The following is a 19,524-nucleotide window of genomic DNA, read 5'->3' as shown; positions in this document are numbered from 1 at the left end:
TTTTTTATTAATTTATCTTATAAAGTGGGACATAAATATCAATTTTAGATTTATGTCTTAATTAATTTTGCACAGAAATTTTTTTTTAGATATCTTAAGATTTGAACAAGCTCTGTATGTTTAATTCTGAACAATAGATTAATGTAAATTAATAGATAATTTGGGAAATATGATTAAATTTAATGTTCAGTTACACAAATTTTTATGTATTATGTTATTTAGAAGGAAAGTGTTATTGAATATAAATTTATTTACAATATAATTTTACTTTTATTCATGTATACGGAACAATTACCTACTTTTATTTTCAACACATTTTTCAAAAGTAATTAACAAAGCTGTTGAGAATTGTGATTCAAAGATGAAACATATTCAGTTATGTTTCAAAAGTGCTAATATGTCATCATCATATTTACCAAGATAAAATGATAGTTAGAATATTTTTAATGTATAAAATCATGTTCACTTTTTATCTGACACAAGATTAATAAGAAATATATTAGAAAAAAATTATTAAATAAACATGTAAATAAAATGATATTTAACAAAAGCTTAAAATAATAGAAGAATAGTATTAAAAGGTAGAAAAAAAATTTAATATGAATTCACAATCCGCCTGGGAAGGGTTTAACAAGCCAGCGAAACTTAAGCTTGTTTCACGTAGGATGTTGAACCACCATCACATTCATTAGACCAACATCGGACACTTTGACCACAAGTCCAATAAACTCACGACCTGGTAGAGCATATACCATTTGTTGTCGGTCCAGTATGTACCTTTACGGGTGTAAATCATATCTTCCTATGAGCAAGGTTCTTGTGGTATGTAGCGTCGATAATGCGCAGATATTAAGAAAAGGGAGTTTTCTAAGAGAAGGATAAAGTAGTGTATGGACAAGACAAATAAATTAAATAAGCTAGAAAGGATTAAGCTGAGAATTAAAAGAAACATTTATGCTGTGATGTAAAGGTAATCTGAAAACTTTTTAACTAAAGGAAAACACTATAAGAATCTTATGAATTGCCATTTCTCCAAAAGGAATACTTAACAAAATAATAAATTTTTATTATATAAATGAACTCACAAATGATCTAATCAATAAATTAGCAAAAAAAATTGCCTTAAATTTTTACTTAAGAAATTTTTTTTTCTTATTTAATGCTAATAAGAATTTATTTATTTGTTGATTAATTATTTTTTGAAGTTAAATAAGTTTGTCAGATTCTAAATAGCATTTTCTCTTAGTTACAAAGTTTACAAATTACCTATTACAGCATAGCATTTTTTCTTATTTAAACGTCCTAGATGGAAGCTAAAAAAGATTATTTTTTGAACAAAGGGGTGTGTAAAACTTTTTTCAACATATTAAGTAAATTAAAACTCCACTTTTAACTTAATTAAAAGATTTATTAATACCTTTTTTTAATAATTTTTCTCAATAAAAACTAATAATTCATCAAAAGATTTATAATAACTATCTAACGATAAATTCTTAGATTTATATGGTTCCATATTTCTTGCATTTTTTCTAAAATTTTTAATCTTTTTTAAATCAACATTGTTAGGTTCTAAAAGATACAAATAAATAATTTTACAAAGATGTACATGAAAACCCATAAATATATTTAAATCTAATGTAAAAGGCAGGAAATGATCATCAAATTTATAAAAAGATCTGTAATGAAGAGAAATGAATATATTCAAAAAGTATATCTTAAACATCGCTTCATCATCATCAACAATCATACAAATTTCATCTAAACTGTTTTTTTATCCTTTATAACTATCAAAATTGTCATTGATTCCTTGTAAACTAAATTTTTTAAACAATTCTGGTTTAATAACAAAATTAGTACTTTTTAAAAAATTTAAATTTTTTTATCCAACCTCCAAACGAGTTCATTTAAAATATTCTGTTTAATCGACATTAAATATAGAATCAAAGATTTAAAATTTTGACAACTGAGTATTCTAACTTTTCTGAAAGTACATCATATTTCGATGCATTTGAATATATCAAAGACTTTAGAATAGGACAATTCATTACTATTTAATATTTTTCCTTCTTTAAAGCTGATTCAGTTTGATCTTTAAGATTACAATCGTTTTTTCTGAGAAAAATCTTTTAAACACTTAGAACTTAAAGAAGCTTCTTGGTTATTACAGCATTTCATCTTTAAATTCGGCTTCAACTCCTTTTGATAACCGGCATCTTACTCTCAGAAGTAGCACAACAATTGCACATCAACGAACCTGTTAATGTATTACTTTTCAATTTCGAACTTAAGTCATCAAGATAAGAAATTATTTGGCCACAATTTTCACATTTATTGTTCTTTGATTTAGTATTAACAATAAGATTAACTTCAGTTAGGCATTTTGTAAAAGAAGAAGCACTTTTCGTTATTATCGAAAATTTTGGTGTAGTAAATTTTATAGAGGCATTGTTTAAAGATTGGACTCTTTTTAAATTATTGTTTGATGTACTAAAATATTTTAAGATAATTTGACGTAACCTATCTCCTGGAATTAATTTGGCATTTTGTAAGATAGAGTGATCCATAGAATGTGCGCAAAAACAAAAATTAGCTATGTGGCAAATTGTAAACATCTTTTAGTTATTATTTTTTTTAATTTAAAAATTACAGCAAATTTTTAATATTTTTTGCTAAATAAAAGAAAAATGTGATTTATTAATTTTTTAATAAATTTAAATTTAAATGAAAGAAATGAAATGCTCTAGAATGTACAATGAAAAATTTTTTTGAATGTTTAGCTATTATTTTAATCATCTACATTATTTTTTTTAAAATTTCTTGTGATATAGTATTTTTGTGAAATTTAAAAAACTTAATCAGTTTAATTTTTATTAAATAAGTTTGAAATCTACTTTTTAAATTAAGTAAAGCTTTTAATAAACTGTGAAATAACAAATGATATAAGGTTTATTTTGACAAATTATTGTCGTGTATTAAAATCAAAAAAGGAACTTTTATAACCTAAATTTCATTGTTGTTATAATTTAAAAATTAAATATCCTAAAAAAATCTATAAGTTATATTTTGTTATATCAAAAGCACATAATTTGTAATCTGTGTCAAGTAAGGCTATTAACTTTAAATAATTTTAATATAAATGTATATAAAAAAGTGCAATATGTGCAAAAATTACAATGTTTTAAATATATCAAAAAGTAAATACCTTTGTGGCGAGATCGACTTGACAACTTACAATAAGCCGAGTCAGAGAAACTAAGAAAATAAGATGAACTTGCTAATGAATTGCGTTTAACGCACAGATGTAAGGCCAAGATAGTACCATATGTAATAACATGGGACGATATAGTAAGTAGATACCATTCTAAACATAGAAAGAAGCTTGAAATAATCGCCGAATCATAGCGTACGCTCAATCTTCAACGCAGAGAAGACTCTTGAAAGCACTTTAATAAAGTGACGGAAAAGGACGCAGATAACAGAAGCTGAAGAGGTAAGTTAGCAAATCGGTATTTGCACAAAGCCGATATTAGTATGACCAGAAAAATAATTATTTAGCCAATCCTCAAATAAACAACTTAATTAGCGAGACAGGAAATATTTAAAAATTACTTAACTCTTTACATATGACTATAATGACCTAAATTTAAGTGCTATTTGTACTGTTAGCTACAAGAAGTGATAAATTGGTTTGCTTTTTAATTTAAAAGCTTTTGTCAATTTTTTTTACAAAATAAACATGTCACACATTGGCATACATTCATTTTATTTTTTTTATTGCAAATTACTTAAATATGTATTAAAATTATTCTTTAAAATTTAATGACTTTTTGGATTGTAAAAAAAAAATTTTTAATTTGCAAGATATATTATTAACTTAAAAACTTTACCATGGATAACATTAAAAATATTCTTATTGTATTTTTTGAAAAAAACATTTTTTTGTAAGCATATTTTCAGTGCAGCATTAATAAGACAGAATCAACATACTTTAGCATCCACGTTTTTACCAAAAAATATTAAATAATTTATAGATTAAAATTTATTTGTAAACAATTTCAATGTCAAACCTTCTTCTATAATAAAACATTTCATCATTTTTCAAAAGCTTGACTTTTATTCGATCAAAAACATTATATTCTTTATCTCCTAAAGAAAGTGCTTCATTAAGGCCATAATCAGGAATATAAATTAAGACACCATTTGTTTTGATATCCGTAACATATGCGTCTGTAGTAGGTTCTACTTCACGTATTACATTATATATAAACAAATTAGTTACATCCCATGAACATCTTCTTGCATTACTATGTCTTTTATTGAGATTATTAATAAGAGTGTCATTTATATTAGACAACTCTTCTGAAAAATTGGGAACTTTATATCTCTTACCATTACTACAACAAGTATTATCTTCATTACTTATCTCTTCATTCTTTTGTAATTGAATAGTATGGTTTATATTATCTGTTGGAGAGAAACTATTTTTACATAAAATACAATATAATGTTCTGTGAACTAAAATATCTGCATATCTTCTTATTGGCGATGTAAAATGTGTATAAAGAGGTGTAGCAAGACCATAATGACAGAAATCTGTATCTTCGGAAGATAAAACATAAATTGCTTGGTTCATAGCGCGAGTAACTATTTTCTTAAAAACATCTTTTTTATTGCTATCTAAAGAATTGATTACTTCATTTATATTAAAAGAATCTTGTAAATTTACATCAATAGGCATTGGTGATTCAGAGGGAGGCGGATGTTTTCTCAAAACTGCATTTTCAGGATAATTTTTATAAATAAATTCTGCCACACTTATATTGGCAAGTAACATAAATTCTTCAATTAAGTTATTCGTAAGTATTGGCTTCTTAGTCTCTATTTTATTGTTACTTACTTCAATTTTATTTGCGCTTAAATCTAAAGCTCCATTCTTTTGTCTTTTTTCTCTTAAAATTTTTGAAATTTCAAATAATCTGGAAATATCTTCTTGCAAATATGCACTATTTGGTGAATTTAGAAGTTTCAAAGCTTCTTCATAAGAAAACGCTTTTCTTGATTTAATTAAAGCTTTTGTAAATTTTGTACTGAGAATTTGCCCCGTTTTGTCAATTTCCCAAATTACAGAAAATGTACCACGTTCCTGATTTTCCAATAGACTACATAGACCAGCACTTAGAAATTCTGGTAACATATCGATTCTTTTATTTGGTAAATAGACTGTAGTTCCCCTGTCAGAAGATATTTCATCAAGAGTAGAGCCTGGCTTAACATAATGAGAGACATCTGCTATGTGCACACCAATTTCAAAATTGCCATTTTCCAAGGTTGTTATGTGTAAAGCATCATCTACATCAGTACATCCTTGTGGGTCTATGCTAAAGACATCTAAATGACGCAAATCAATTCTCTGTCCAGATTCAATCTCTTGGAACATAGATTTAAGACTAAAAAAGTCAGAATGCTCACTATTTAGTGCCTTTATCGTCTCAACATTATAATAATTAGTTGGTTTAATTAGTTCTATCCATTTATGATTAAAATAAGACACACCATTTGACAATAAAATGCATTCAATTTCACCATTAACATCACCTATCTGGCTCATCTTCTTAAAATAATGTCCTGTAGGATATTTACTATCCTTTTCCCAAAACTCCAATTCTATCCATAATCTTCTATTTACAAGTTCATCGGGTTGACTAGTCCGAATTCTTATTGGTGGATATCTTTTGTCAATAGGTAATACCAAAACATTTTGTGACCCATCACCTGAAATAGTAGAGTTAAGAATTGTACCTATAAGTTCCGTTTTTTCCCTTTTGGCAATCCCTACTACTTTGCCAAATAAGACATTTTTATTAGTTTCATTCTCTAACTTATTTTTTTTAGTTACAAAATCATTTGTATCTTCTACGTTTACATCTATTTCGTCTTCGCATACTTCCTCTATAATCTCTACGTATACATCATCTCCATGGATAGCTCTATTCATATTTTTACTACCTAAAATTCTTACACGTTTATTTTGACAAAAAATTGTTCCATTCCTCCAATTATAAGTATCTACCATTAAAGTAGATTTAAGAATTTTACCTGTACTATAAAGTATTTCTAAATTAGTATAGTAATCATCATAAGATGTTTCTTCCCTAATAAAAACATCGTCCACAAGATCTTTAACAATATTATCCTCAAAATACTTAGCGTAGTCTTTAATATTCTGTTCACTTAAAATTATAAATTTTTTAGATTGCAAATGACTTGTATAAAACTCAAGGACACCTTTTAATCCTTTATTAACAGTCACATCAAAAAAAGTATCATAAAAGTATATATAAGCTTTTTTATCTATTAAATCTTTAATACGCTTTTGTTCTCCCATTTTAAGTTTATTAAATTCAGACTGACAGATAATTGGTCTTATAAAATCACTCTTTAATAATGATTTATGTTTTTCTAAAATCTCTTTAGAACAAATGGTAAAAACCACAAAATCATCATAAATTTTGGTACCACAACATTCAAATCCACACGGTATATCATTTCTAACGTAATTTTCCTTTACTCTTTTTAATAATTGATTTCTTTTAGAAATTTTCCATTCAAAAAAACTATTGTTGTATTTGTAAGATGGTGAATTTTTCATAGAAGGGTTCAATTTTTATAATCTATGCATCAAATTCTATTTAAGTTTTTTTGCATAAAAATTTAACAAACAAAAACATAAAATTTTATAAAAGTTTACTTTTAATTAACGAATAAGTCTTCTGAATCTTCAATAGTTGCTTCTTGATATTGTTGATATTCAGATAATAAATCATTCATGTTAGATTCTGCTTCCGAAAATTCCATTTCATCCATTCCCTCTCCAGTGTACCAATGTAAGAAAGCTTTTTTCCTAAACATCAAGCTAAATTGTTCTGATACACGCTTAAAAAGTTCTTGTATAGCAGTTGTATTTCCCATAAAAGTACCAGTCATTTCAAATCCTTCTGGTGCTATATCACATACAGCTGTTTTAACATTACTAGGTATCCATTCTACAAACAAGTTTCCTGTTTTATTCTGAACAGAAGCCATTTGTTCATCTACATCTTTCATAGAGACTTTACCTCTAAACACGGCTGCTACAGTAAGATATCTACCTTTTTTAGGATCACAAGCAGTCATCATATTTCTACTGTCAAACATCTGATGTGTTAGTTCGGAGACTGAATAAGTTTTAAACTGTTGAGTATCTTTAGCGATAAGAGGAGCAAAGCTTACCACGAAGAAATGCAATCTTGGAAAAGGGATCATATTTACTGCTAGCTTTCTTAAATCTGCATTAAGTTGTCCTGGGAATCTAAGGCACGTAGTCACGCCACTCATAACGAGGGAAACTAAATGATTAAGATCTCCATATCCAGGATTATTAAGCTTTAAAGTTTTTAGACAGATATCATATAATGCCTCATTATCTATACAGAACGTAATATCTGCATTTTCTACTAATTGATGAATACTAAGTGTTGCATTATAAGGCTCAACTACAGTATCACTTACTTTTGGAGAAGGCACTACTGAAAAAGTACAAATCATTCTATCAGAAAATTCTTCTCTAATCTTAGAAAGTAAAAGAGTTCCCATTCCTGCACCTGTTCCTCCTCCTAAAGAATGTGTAATTTGAAATCCTTGCAAACAATCTGCACTTTCTGCTTCTTTCCTTACTATATCCATAACACTGTCAATAAGTTCAGCACCTTCCGTGTAGTGACCCTTAGCCCAATTATTTCCTGCACCTGATTGACCAAATACAAAATTATCTGGTCTAAATAAACTACCAAAAGGTCCTTGTTTAATAGTCTCCATCGTTCCTGGTTCTAAATCAACCAAAACTGCTCTAGGAACATACTTCCTACAAAAAGATTCGTTATAATATACACTAATTCTTTCCAATTGATTATCAGATGTACCTTCATATCTTCCGTCATTAGCTATTCCGTGTTCACTAGAAATAGTTTCCCAGAATTTACCTCCTATTTGATTACCACACTGACCTGTTTGTAGGTGAATTATTTCTCTCATAAATGGGGGTTAAAAAAATTTAAATAAAAAAGCACGGTGAAAAAATTAAATAGACCCTTGGTTGTACAATAGACAAAGGTAGTAACAATAAGATGATTTTACAAGTTGTGAAAATATATTTTTTATTGTTACTAAATGCGTTTTATAGAAAAAATAAAGATTTTATTTTTATGGGTTTGTTAGATAAAAAATTTAATTTTATAGTTAAGTTTTATGAATATTAAAAAATTAACAGATATACTGGCTAATTTTATCATTAGTACTTAAAAAGTGTTATGTCGAACCATAAAATTATAATATTGCACGCTGTTATTGGTTTTTAATTTTAAAAAAAGTAATAAAATGCTGTAAACCTGGTTATTAAAATAAATTCTTTTATAAAATTTCCAAATTATTTATTTCTTAAAATTTTTAATTCTCTCAATCAAAGAATCATCAAGTTTGTTAAACAACGGCTTAATGTCATCACCTATTTCAGCGCTTTTAATTATGTAAAAAGATTCACAAAAGTTTTCTTTTTTTCGGTTACACATTTTTAAAAGTTTTTCTGACGAAACAGGTATAAAAGGCTCAAGTAATTGTCCTATGAGCACAACTATACTAAAAGCCACTTGAAACCCTTTTGGTACTTCTATTTTGCTGCTCACAACTTGTTGAACATACTCATTTCCGACTTTTGAAATTTCTAAAATTTTTTCAAGTGCTTCCCTTATTCTGATAGCTGAAAAACTTGTAAGGTATTCTTTATATATCTTATCTATCGTCTGTACCATTAAATCGTCTCTGTGTTCTAGTTTATCAATGCTAATTAATTTATCATTTTTATTTTTAATATACTTAAGTACCCTATTACAAAAATTTCCTATATTATTATTTAGATCGGCATCAATAACGTTTGTAAAATGAGTAAATGAAAAATTAGAGTCGCATTTCTCTGGGCGAATTTTTGCTAAGTAATATCTCCACAAACAAGACTGTCCCATGGTGTTGTCAACAAGATCTAATCCAAATATTCCATGTCCCCTGCTTTTTGAAAACTTTTCATTTTCAAAAAGTAAAAACTCAGTAACTGACAGTTTTTTTATTAAAGGGTAGCTATCATTAGTAGCAAATATTAAAGATGGAAATACAATTGTGTGAAAAAATACATTATCTTTACCCATAAACTGAACCAACTCACAATCTTGTAAAATGTTGTCAGTTGCAAAAACATTATTTTTATCTAATTCTTTAGATTCACTTCGCGCAGCAACATACTCCTTATAAAACGTAAAATATCCTATAACTGCATCGAACCAAACATAAAAGACTTTTTCTTCAAAATCCTTTAATGGAACAGGCACACCCCATCGATTTTTTAAGTCTCTTGTCATGCATCGTGGGAGTAATTCTTGATCTAACCACGATTTAGTAATTTGCTTGCCGTTTTCCGACCAATACTGACTATTTGTGTTAAACAGTTTCTGTAATTTATCTTTAAAATTATTAAAATCAAAAAACAAATGCCTTGTAGATTTAATATTTGGAAATGAATGACACAAGGTACATTTAGCATCGATTAAATCTAATGACTTGTAAGTGTGTCCACAACCATCACATTGATCCCCTTTTGCATCGGTATATTTACAAAATTTGCAAGTTCCGACGACATAACGATCGGCCAAAAAAATCTGGCACTTGTCGCAAAAAAATTGTTCAATTTCTTGTTCAGTAAAAAAACCATTATTATGTATTTTATTAAAAAAATCCTGAACATTTTTTGTATGTGCTGTGCTTGTTGTATGTCCAAAAAAATCAAAATCAATGTTAAACCAGTCATAAATTTTTTTATGTATAATTCTGTTTTCTTCACAAATTTGTAGAGGTGTCTTATTTTGTGCAAAAGCTGCCATTTCAATAGCAGTTCCATATTCGTCAGTACCAGACAAAAAAACGACATCTTCATTGTTTTTTCTGCAAAATCTTGCATACATATCGGCACTTAACACGCATCCTATGATATTACCTAAATGTGGCTGGTTGTTAACGTATGGCAGTGCACTTGTAATTATTTTTTTACTAGGAACTTTTTTTTTCATAAGGGCAGGATTTAAAAAAGTTTTTTAACTTTTTTTAATATTTTTACAAAAATAGTAAGTTTTAAATAAAATAGCTATTAGTTAAAAAAATAAAAAATAGGAACTTTGAATTTTAATATATTAATTTCTATAAAAAGCAAATATTAACTAAGATCACTAAAATAAATGATTAACTACCACCAATATATATAAATAGTTTAATTCTAAATATTTATTTTTTTAGCCCATCTTTTGTAGAATTTTGTCTTAACTTTTTATTTAAAGTAGAAAATTAATGTTAAGTTTTTTATTATACAAACAATACTTTATGATGTTTTTTAAGTTGTATTTAATATTTTTTGTAAATAATGGTTCATTATAAGTTTTTTAAGAATATTAAGAAAGTAATTTGAATGTTTTAACTAGAAACTAGAAAAAAAGAATGATATATAATTTTTAAAAAAAAGCACCCCAGCATTTTGTGTCTAAAATCTTTAATAAATAAGATATTGTAAGCTAGTTAATAAATAAAAACATTATTTTAAATATTTTTATTTTTGTACCCCCGTAAATGCATAAAATTATTATTCACAAAGGTAGAACATACAAAACAAGAAGCAATGTCAGGAAAGTTGTTAAAACACCATCTGGAAAATTAGTAGCTAGAAAACAAAAGAAACATGCTAAATTTCACAGATGCCACGAGTGTAATACTAAATTATTATCGATTGCTAGAATGAGACCAGCTGAATTTTCAAGACAGAAAGTTTCTGCTAGAAGAGTTAATAGACCATTGGGATCTACAACATGTGGACGATGTGTTAGAGAAAAAATAGTAGAAGCATTTTTGAACGATGAAGAAAAAATAGTAAGAGAAAAAGCGGCTGCTAATTAAAATATTTATTTTTATTATGTTATTTTTTTAAGATGTGTAAATTTCTTAATTTAATAAATTATGTAATTTGTAAAAATTAAAAAGTTGTTATTAAAATTTAACAACAAAAAAACACCCTGTGCGGGGCTCGAACCCGCGGCCCTTAGGTTAAAAGCCTAATGCTCTACCACTGAGCTAACAGGGCTTATTTTTCTTTGTGTTGAAAGATTTTGTTTATATTTAGATAATATTTATACATAAAAGTACAAAAAAAGCTATTAATGAAAACAATTTGAAATTACTTTTAATTTATAAAATACTTAACAGATTAATAAAAATTTTATTAATGTAAATACGGATAATTTTTGTGTATTTTTATGCAAAATTAAAACATTTTATTCTTTGCATCGATTTGATAAATCAAGTTAATATTGAAATTTATAAGGTATTTTAATTAAAAATTAAAAAAGCTTTGGACAAAACTCTTATTTAATTTTATAGTACTTTTTATAGATAAGTAAATTCACAAATAATTACAAGGTTTTATAAACACTATAAAATATTATTTACTTAATAAATATATATTTTTAAAATAAACTATTGTCGCTTTTATTTATAAACAAACAAGCATTTAAATTAAGATTATTTAATTGCATGTTTTTGGTTCAGTAAGTTTTTCATTTTCTTCTATCGCATTTTTAAAATTATCATTTTCTTGTACAAACCATTGATTATTAAAATTAACCGCTTTAGCTATCCACTCATTTTTAAATTTCCAGCACTGATCCAAAAAATAATTGTGATCTTTTATGGAATTTAGTTCATGAATATTCATTGTATACTTTATTTTATATTTTTGATTACTAAATAAAATAGATGATAAAGTAGGTTGTACACATTCTGGGTAAGTGAATGTAATATCTAACACTTTTTTTATATTCGAATCCTTCAATCCTTCAGCAATAACTTTAAATCCCTTGTATCGTGGCGATAAAACATAATCAAGCGGTTCAAGATTTTTAGATTTTCGAAATTCTTTTGATTTATTTATAGTATTTTCCGTTATTAGTGTACCTTCAGGAAATAATACTAAATGTATAGCAGATTTGGCTTTATTTATACGTGAACAGTAATTTTTTATTGTTTTTTCATCTTTTTTAATATCCCGCTCGATTGTTAAAAAATTCAATAAATCAAGTATTTGGAATATGCCATAATAATTGCGCATTTCTGATTTCATAACATATTTTACATTACTAAGATTTTCTGAATTATTAAATAGATTACTTAATACCAAAAAATCATATTCGTTTACATGATTTGAAATCACCAAATAGTTCTCACGAGGGTTTATCAAATTTTCACCTTCAAATTCAAAAATCCTGTCCGATAAAATGTTTAAGATCTTACAAAATATAAAGAATATTTTGTGTGCAATTTTAAGTTGTAGCATATTGTTAAGTTTATTTATAATGTATGCAAATGGCACGTAACACACGCTGGCAATAAGGTAAAAAAAAATTACAGCAAATAACATAAAGCGTATGAAAATTTCAATCATTAAGGGTACAATATATTAAATTATATATAAAGAAAAACTAAACCTATAAATAATTGATTTAAAAAAATTTAAAAGGAAATATAATTTATTATTTTTTGTTGCAATAAATTGTAATAGCTTTGAGAACCTTAATTAATATCTTTAAAATCTCCAAATTAGCAAAAAAGTTTTAAGAAGCCTTAATTAACTAAATAAATTTAATAAAAAATAATTATTAATTAAAAAATATATAAATTTGAAATTTATGTTTTAACTAATTATTGGCATCATTTGCATTTGTAGACTTACCAAATCACATTACAAATTAAATAAAGTAAATTATAATACCTTAATTTCTTGTTTTTGATAAATTAAATTGGTTTAATAAAACTTGTTGATCTTTAAATATAAAACGATAAATAACACTTTAAAAATTATTCTATTATTTAAAATAACTTTTATTTGGTTTTTAAGATAATCTTTCATGATATTTATAATTATAAGTTTATTCCAGTACATCTTATAGTTTTACTTTAACAAGCTTTGTTTTAAAAAGATGTTTTCAAGTTAAATACATTTTAATTGAATAATTTCTGTAATTTATTTGTAATATATAAAATTTTTGTGCTTTTTAAAGTAATCTAATAAACTAACGTTTCCCCAATAAAAATCGATCAAATGAATTAACAAAAAGAATAAAATACACAGATAATGCAATTTTAATATCTATGTTAATACAAAGCATTTAAAAAATTTTAAATCAAAGCTAATAACATAGTGTTGTAGATATATACAGTTTAATGTTTTAAAAACTAATAATTTATTTACTGTTATTTTTAAAAATTAAATTTATTGGCATTATGAACATTAATAGAAAAATTTACTAAATAATTAGAAATTTTATAAAGTATCCATTATTTATGACCTTTAAGGTAACTTAGAAACAATGTTATTATAATTAATTGCATGTTACAAAATAAATGATTTTATTGGTGGAGTAGTAATAAATTTCATCTAAGACAAAATCAATAAACAAATTTATTTTATTGATTGAATGTCCAAGAATTATTGATAAAGCGTGTTTTTACAATAATATATTATGATTAATATCCGCAGTACAATTAGCATCATCTTGTACATTTCAGACTTTATCGTAAATTGCTATGTTTATTATAGAAATTTAATTATGTAAAATGTTTAAAATTAGAAGTACCATTTCTTTATAAATAATAACAAATAATCTATAAAAACAATTTCAAGTAATTTTAAATAGTAAAATATGGTTTATTACAAGTTTACAGTTAAGAAAACATTTTTATAAATTTACTGACAAAAAGTATAATCTTGTATGCAAATTGAATTAAAGTTATTCGTGAATTACAAAACTAACAATTTTTTTTTAAATACTATTTACATTTCATTAAAAGGAGTAATCAATTCTCTTACTTATTATATACATAGACTACAATATTATAAAAATAAATAGAACATTTTGTCTAACCTCTCTATATGATTTTTTATATTACTTGTAGAAATAAAAATTTCTTGCACTCCTTTTTTTACATAAAAAACTATTCATCGGTATTAAGATTTATAAATATGACAACAGGAGTTAAAATGTTCCCATTATTATTATATATAGTACCCTTGTGCTTGTCTATTAAGTCTAAAAAACCTTCAGTTAAAAACATTTATATTTATGAACCAGCCATCTTGATATCAGAATTAGAAAAAATAGCCGAAGAATTTGAAGACCATTTAAAAGGATCATATACACAAACCGTAATATTTTTTACTATAGGTACATACCTTCTTCTAGCAGGAAATCTAACACAAAAATTATCTTTAACCGTCATTTTATCATTATTCATTGCCCACTACATGGATCTTATCGTAAACACTGATACTTCTACATGGCCTTTATCTTCTATATTTAAATATATTCAAGATTTATTTAAACAGTCAAATAATCCTTATGTACCAATATTAATAATATCTTTAGTTGTAGCACTAATAGTGACATTTCTACTGAGCGGATTTCGTATTATTTTCAGCCTTGCAGCTGTCTATTTCTTTTTTATTACCTATGTAGGTTCAGTAATTCGAATAGAAGATGCTTCACAGAAATATATTTTATATGGATCAATAGTGGTCATTTTTCTTATGATCTACTTAATTTATGCTAAAGCGTTAAATGTTATCTTTATATTACTGTTTAGTATAACTGGGTCATTTATTGTTTTTTTATCGGTAGAAAAAGTATTTGATTTTGATTTACAGCTGTCTCATATATTCATCGCATTAAAAGATGATTATGAGGCTACAAGACCATCTTTAACAAGCATTTTATTTTTTGTACTAACACTTCTAGGGACATATATTCAGTTAGTATTTGTATCGCCGATAAATCATTTATAAAGGAAAATAAACAAACTTTGACTGAATTTAAAATTCGTAAAATGTTCTTAAAAATATTTATTATATATTTACATGTAAAAACCAGCTAAAAGTTATTGTTATAACCTTAATATTGTACCACAGTAAGTATTTATTTTTTATAAAATAAACTTATAAATAAAATGTGTTATAAATTTCAAAATTGAAAAAGTATATCAAAAAAAACTATAATTATAAATTTCTAGCAACATATAATAGATGTATAATAATTAAATATCTCTTAAATACATAAAATTTATTTGTAAATATCAACCAATTTATATTCTAAATCTACTGTTAAAAATTGGTTGATATCTCGTAAAAGTTTACTATCTCGTTTTATGGCATAAATTTTAGTAAATAGGTTGGGATGCATATATAATTGTATATTATACTGATTACATAACATTATCAGATGATGCAATACTATGGTATCAAGTTTCGCTACAAATATTATTTCCAAATCTGTATAACACTTCATTATTTTATTATAAGTGTCAACTGTACTTTTTTCTTCGCTTAAAATGACATCTAAAAAGTGTGGATTTAGTATTTTTTTTATTTTATAAAAGTCAATCGCAAAAATCTCTGATTTTTTTTTCATTTTAATGGGTCAAATAAGTTAACTTTTTAACTTAACGTTTTTTGCCCCTACGAATGGAAAAAAAATCAGAAATGAGTAAAGAGAAGCAAAAAACTAAGAAACGGAATTCTGCATCTATTTTTAAAAATAAGGAAATGGTGTCTGACGAAAAGGATAAAAAAGAACATAAAAGTGGTGATGGATTAAAGGAAGAAAATACAAGACAGAAAAAAGAAGATAAAAATAAAGAAATTGCTGATAAAAATATTTTAGAGAATTGTGATGAATCTTCGTCAAGTATTGAAAAAGAAGAAAAAATGCCAAGAAAAGAAGTTAATAAGAAAGCTGTTACTGCTGATTCGATTGAGTCTTCTTTAAGTGATTCAATGCGAAGTTTTGATGCAGGTGAAAATAGGAAAGATTTATCAAGTGAATCTAAAGAATCTAGCGAATCAAGTGAATCTGAAGGATCTAGCGAATTAAGTGAAAGCGAAAAATTAGGTGAATCTAAAAAGTCAAGTGAATCTAAAACGTCGAGTGAATCTGAAGAATCTAGCAAATTAAATAAAAGCGAAAAATTAAATAAAAGTGAAAAATCAAATGAAAGCGAAAAATCAAGTGAATCTGAAAACTCAAGTGAATCTGAAAACTCAAGTGAATCTGAAAACTCAAGTGAATTAAAGGAAACCAAAAAAACAGGTCAATCGAAGGAACCAGAAGATTCATCAAGCGAGATTGAACAACAATCCTCTAGCATTGAAGAGGAAAATTTAGAAGATAAAGATCTTAGAGTATGCTTTATGAAAGGTATACCATTTGATTTAACAGAAGAAGAGTTAAAGAAAGAAGTTGGTTTAATTGGTAAAACAGTTAGAGTATCTATACCTGTCACAGGAGATAAAAATAGAAATAAGGGATTTGCTTTTATTGAATTTGTTAAAGAAGCTGATGCTAAAAAATGTTTAAAACTTGATAATCAAGAATTGTTTGGCAGGAAAATAAATGTTTCTATTGCTTCTAATTCTGAGAGAAAGAAGAAATACACTTTAAAAGTAAATAATTTACCATTTAAGTGTACAAAAGAGGATTTAATAAAATATCTTAGTAAATTTGGTGAAATAAAAGGATGTCATATACCAATGGAAGATGACAGAACTAAAGGATTTGCTTTTATTTTCATTGATGACGAGTCTACGTTTAAAAAGTTATTAAATGCTAAGTTGACATTTAAAGATAGAACTCTTTTTGTAAAAGATGGTGACGATCAGAAAAATGACAAAAATAAATTTGATATTAGAAAAAAGAATATAGCAGAATTAGTAGAAAAGAAAGGTAGTAATACAAAAAAAAATAAAGATTCATACAGTAAAAAAGGAAATAATAAATCTGATACAAGAAAAGACACTAAAAGAATGAAATACAATGAATCTAAAAAAAGTAAATCTGAATCTAAAAATAGAATAGTATTTGAAAGTGACAGTGAGTAAATAAAATTTAATTTTATTTAATATTTTATGTCTATAAGGTAATTTTACTTGCAGAGATATCTTTAAAAAGATCTTAATACTATTTTTAATGTTTGTCATTTCTTTAAAAAATACGTTTTAACAAACAAAATTTTCGCTTTTCACGCAGCGGTACACTTTTGTAAAATATTTATTTTTTAAATACATAACTTTAATTATTGTAATATCTTCTCTTTTTTGCATTGTCATCTTTCATTCTACCACCAAAAACTCCTCTTCCATATTGTCTACCTTCTCTAAATCCATAATCTTTATCAACACTTAATGATTTCTTTTCAAATCTCAGTTTATCAGCCCACAATTTACATTTTTCAGCATCTTCTTTTCTGTAAAACTCTACAAAACAAAATCCACAAAATGTTAAAAAATTTCTATTTATCCCCATAATTACCCTTTTTACTTCGCCAAAAAGCATGGCTAGTTCCCATATCCTTGTTTCATCAACAGAATGATCTATATTGTTGATATAGACAGTAGTAGAATTGTTAATTAATTCTAAGTATTCTTCGTCTGTACCGGTAAACGTCTTTTCTCTGTAAAAAGAAGTAGGAACAGTGGGTTTATAATATTTCTCTAGAGGGTACATTTGAGGGTATAAAAATATTATGGATAATCTCTAGTATCATTTTAGTTGTTGAAATATAATTTGTACTATTTAATATGTTAACTCTTTTGTTTTTTAAATCTTTTATTGTACACCGTAAAAATAAGTATTATTGTTTTAAAGATATAAAGTTAATATGTTAAAAATTTTAATAATGAAACAGCCATAAAAAAGAATAATTAATTAAATAATACAGCTTTTTTTAATTTTGTAAAAAGTTGACAAGTGAATACTTTACAGGTTTATTGGTTGTTAAAGTACAGAATAAACTTTTAACTTAAGATATAAATATGTGTTTATTGTTAGAAAAATAAACAAAAAAATAATATCGTATAAATAAACATATAATTTTAGTTTAAATTTACGATAAAAACTAAGATTAAAAAATGATTTAACGGCTATTTTTTCTTTATGTATAAATATTTTTTCTACAACCTTGGTCTTATGTTTAATAGAAGTTTATAAGTCAATTAATTGAATAAAAATATTTAAATTTATAAGTTTAAAAAATATTTATTTTTTTTATATTATTATTCAATACTTTTTGTACTGCAATACATTTGTAAATCGTATTATTAAGTTTTCAAAAAATATTAGTAAAATTTCAAGACTTTAAAACAACTTTAAATATTGAATACCAACTTATTTAATTTAGAATGTAAAAAATGTCCACCTTGTTTATAAACAAAAAAATATGATCTTAAATCAATTTAAAATTTTATTATAATTTTTCTATTAATATCAATTATTTTAATTTAAAATGTCAAAAAAGTGATTTTTGTTTATAGACAAAAAATTGATAATTTATTTATAACAATTAATCGTTTTTTTGCAATTTTTTTAAAAATTTAATCTATTTTTTTTGACACCTAGTTTGATTTTTTGTTGTGATGGTCTAAAAGTAAATATTGAAAAAAAGCATAAATACAAAATTTTTTTGTTTATCAAAATGTTATTTGTATTCTTTGCTCTCACTGCAATAGTTGCAGAATCAAAAGATCAAATCAGCAAAAAAATTGAAGAAATTATTAATTTGGAAGATAACATCGTGTACAATGTTAAGACAGATGGAAGAGGCGGTATTGAAATAAAAGAAAAAGGACCAGATGATAGCAATTGGACAACTTCCAAAAAGTTCGATGTACATGAAAATGCCGGCGAATTATTAGATCATGGAGCAAAAATTGTAAAAACAGATGATAACAACTATATTCTAGCATATGCACCTAGGCCTGAAGAATTCAATTACAAACCAGAACAGCTTTCTTACAAGGAAAATGAATATAAAAAATTAGCAAAAGACCCGAGTACTGAAGAAGCGCTTTATAAAAACGAACCGAAGTTTGTTGAAGGAGTACAAACGAGTAAAGGATCCTCGTTCTTTGATTACAAACCGACCGCAGAACAAAAAAAAGCAGCGAGTAAACCGCCCGACAAAAAGAAAAAGAAGAAAGACGGTAAGAAGAAAAAGGCAGCGGCTAGTGATAATGAATCAGAATCTTCTGAGATAAGTAAGGCAAGCACGATTGTATATTTCTTATCGACTTGTTCACTATTAGCGACTCTAATGGTGTTATGATTAAAAATCATATTAGTATACTTTTTTTTTTAAAATATAAATTTGGTTTATCTACAATGTTATTTAAAATATTTTAGTTTAAAAACCTTTTCTTAATAGTTCTAGAGTAACATTCTTTTTCTGATTAAAGTATTTAATACCATCTTGTTTTTTATTTATTCTGTTTGACATATTTTAACTTTAAAGCAAGCATTAAACTTTTTTCCTAATGTGTAAATGATGTATTAATAAAATAAAAGGATTAAAATTTGCTAA

At 25.6% G+C, this 19,524-nt stretch overlaps 12 protein-coding genes and 1 non-coding gene across 13 annotated transcripts; 4 read left to right on the top strand and 9 right to left on the bottom strand.

Moving 5' to 3' along the window:
• Positions 1–1,423: 1,423 nt before the first annotated feature.
• On the bottom strand, positions 1,424–1,747 carry AAJ76_300083950 (hypothetical protein; the record flags this gene model as incomplete). The annotated part of the gene is made up of 1 exon (XM_024475116.1): positions 1,424–1,747. One exon carries the CDS (start codon positions 1,745–1,747, stop codon positions 1,424–1,426), a length of 324 nt encoding a protein of 107 aa, XP_024332178.1.
• A 442-nt stretch (positions 1,748–2,189) lies between these two features.
• Positions 2,190–2,612, bottom strand: AAJ76_300083085 (hypothetical protein; the record flags this gene model as incomplete). The annotated part of the gene is made up of 1 exon (XM_024475115.1): positions 2,190–2,612. The coding sequence occupies one exon, from the start codon at positions 2,610–2,612 to the stop codon at positions 2,190–2,192; it is 423 nt and encodes a 140-aa protein (XP_024332177.1).
• Positions 2,613–4,039: 1,427 nt separating this feature from the next.
• On the bottom strand, positions 4,040–6,649 carry AAJ76_300079048 (exoribonuclease r; the record flags this gene model as incomplete). Its single annotated transcript, XM_024475114.1, has 1 exon — positions 4,040–6,649. The coding sequence occupies one exon, from the start codon at positions 6,647–6,649 to the stop codon at positions 4,040–4,042; it is 2,610 nt and encodes an 869-aa protein (XP_024332176.1).
• A 101-nt stretch (positions 6,650–6,750) lies between these two features.
• AAJ76_300077627 (beta-tubulin) lies at positions 6,751–8,070 on the bottom strand (the record flags this gene model as incomplete). Its single annotated transcript, XM_024475113.1, has 1 exon — positions 6,751–8,070. One exon carries the CDS (start codon positions 8,068–8,070, stop codon positions 6,751–6,753), a length of 1,320 nt encoding a protein of 439 aa, XP_024332175.1.
• Positions 8,071–8,465: 395 nt separating this feature from the next.
• AAJ76_300075549 (methionyl-trna synthetase) lies at positions 8,466–10,148 on the bottom strand (the record flags this gene model as incomplete). The annotated part of the gene is made up of 1 exon (XM_024475111.1): positions 8,466–10,148. The coding sequence occupies one exon, from the start codon at positions 10,146–10,148 to the stop codon at positions 8,466–8,468; it is 1,683 nt and encodes a 560-aa protein (XP_024332174.1).
• Positions 10,149–10,698: 550 nt separating this feature from the next.
• On the top strand, positions 10,699–11,022 carry AAJ76_300074998 (60s ribosomal protein l34; the record flags this gene model as incomplete). Its single annotated transcript, XM_024475110.1, has 1 exon — positions 10,699–11,022. The coding sequence occupies one exon, from the start codon at positions 10,699–10,701 to the stop codon at positions 11,020–11,022; it is 324 nt and encodes a 107-aa protein (XP_024332173.1).
• A 112-nt stretch (positions 11,023–11,134) lies between these two features.
• Positions 11,135–11,206, bottom strand: AAJ76_300074491. The gene has a single exon. It is a non-coding gene; the product is annotated as a tRNA-Lys (tRNA).
• A 441-nt stretch (positions 11,207–11,647) lies between these two features.
• AAJ76_300073135 (acylglycerol-3-phosphate acyltransferase-like protein) lies at positions 11,648–12,562 on the bottom strand (the record flags this gene model as incomplete). Its single annotated transcript, XM_024475109.1, has 1 exon — positions 11,648–12,562. The coding sequence occupies one exon, from the start codon at positions 12,560–12,562 to the stop codon at positions 11,648–11,650; it is 915 nt and encodes a 304-aa protein (XP_024332172.1).
• A 1,488-nt stretch (positions 12,563–14,050) lies between these two features.
• On the top strand, positions 14,051–14,959 carry AAJ76_300071646 (hypothetical protein; the record flags this gene model as incomplete). Its single annotated transcript, XM_024475108.1, has 1 exon — positions 14,051–14,959. The coding sequence occupies one exon, from the start codon at positions 14,051–14,053 to the stop codon at positions 14,957–14,959; it is 909 nt and encodes a 302-aa protein (XP_024332171.1).
• Positions 14,960–15,233: 274 nt separating this feature from the next.
• On the bottom strand, positions 15,234–15,581 carry AAJ76_300070116 (hypothetical protein; the record flags this gene model as incomplete). Its single annotated transcript, XM_024475107.1, has 1 exon — positions 15,234–15,581. One exon carries the CDS (start codon positions 15,579–15,581, stop codon positions 15,234–15,236), a length of 348 nt encoding a protein of 115 aa, XP_024332170.1.
• A 53-nt stretch (positions 15,582–15,634) lies between these two features.
• On the top strand, positions 15,635–17,047 carry AAJ76_300070062 (splicing factor cc1-like protein; the record flags this gene model as incomplete). Its single annotated transcript, XM_024475106.1, has 1 exon — positions 15,635–17,047. The coding sequence occupies one exon, from the start codon at positions 15,635–15,637 to the stop codon at positions 17,045–17,047; it is 1,413 nt and encodes a 470-aa protein (XP_024332169.1).
• Positions 17,048–17,237: 190 nt separating this feature from the next.
• On the bottom strand, positions 17,238–17,672 carry AAJ76_300068025 (rna-binding protein; the record flags this gene model as incomplete). The annotated part of the gene is made up of 1 exon (XM_024475105.1): positions 17,238–17,672. One exon carries the CDS (start codon positions 17,670–17,672, stop codon positions 17,238–17,240), a length of 435 nt encoding a protein of 144 aa, XP_024332168.1.
• Positions 17,673–18,639: 967 nt separating this feature from the next.
• AAJ76_300067057 (hypothetical protein) lies at positions 18,640–19,269 on the top strand (the record flags this gene model as incomplete). Its single annotated transcript, XM_024475104.1, has 1 exon — positions 18,640–19,269. One exon carries the CDS (start codon positions 18,640–18,642, stop codon positions 19,267–19,269), a length of 630 nt encoding a protein of 209 aa, XP_024332167.1.
• Between the last annotated feature and the right edge of the window lie 255 nt (positions 19,270–19,524).

Source organism: Vairimorpha ceranae (genome assembly GCF_000988165.1).
Source record: "Vairimorpha ceranae strain PA08 1199 chromosome Unknown NODE_3, whole genome shotgun sequence".
NCBI lineage: Eukaryota > Fungi > Microsporidia > Nosematidae > Vairimorpha > Vairimorpha ceranae.
This window is presented reverse-complemented; position numbering and strand designations above follow the sequence as displayed.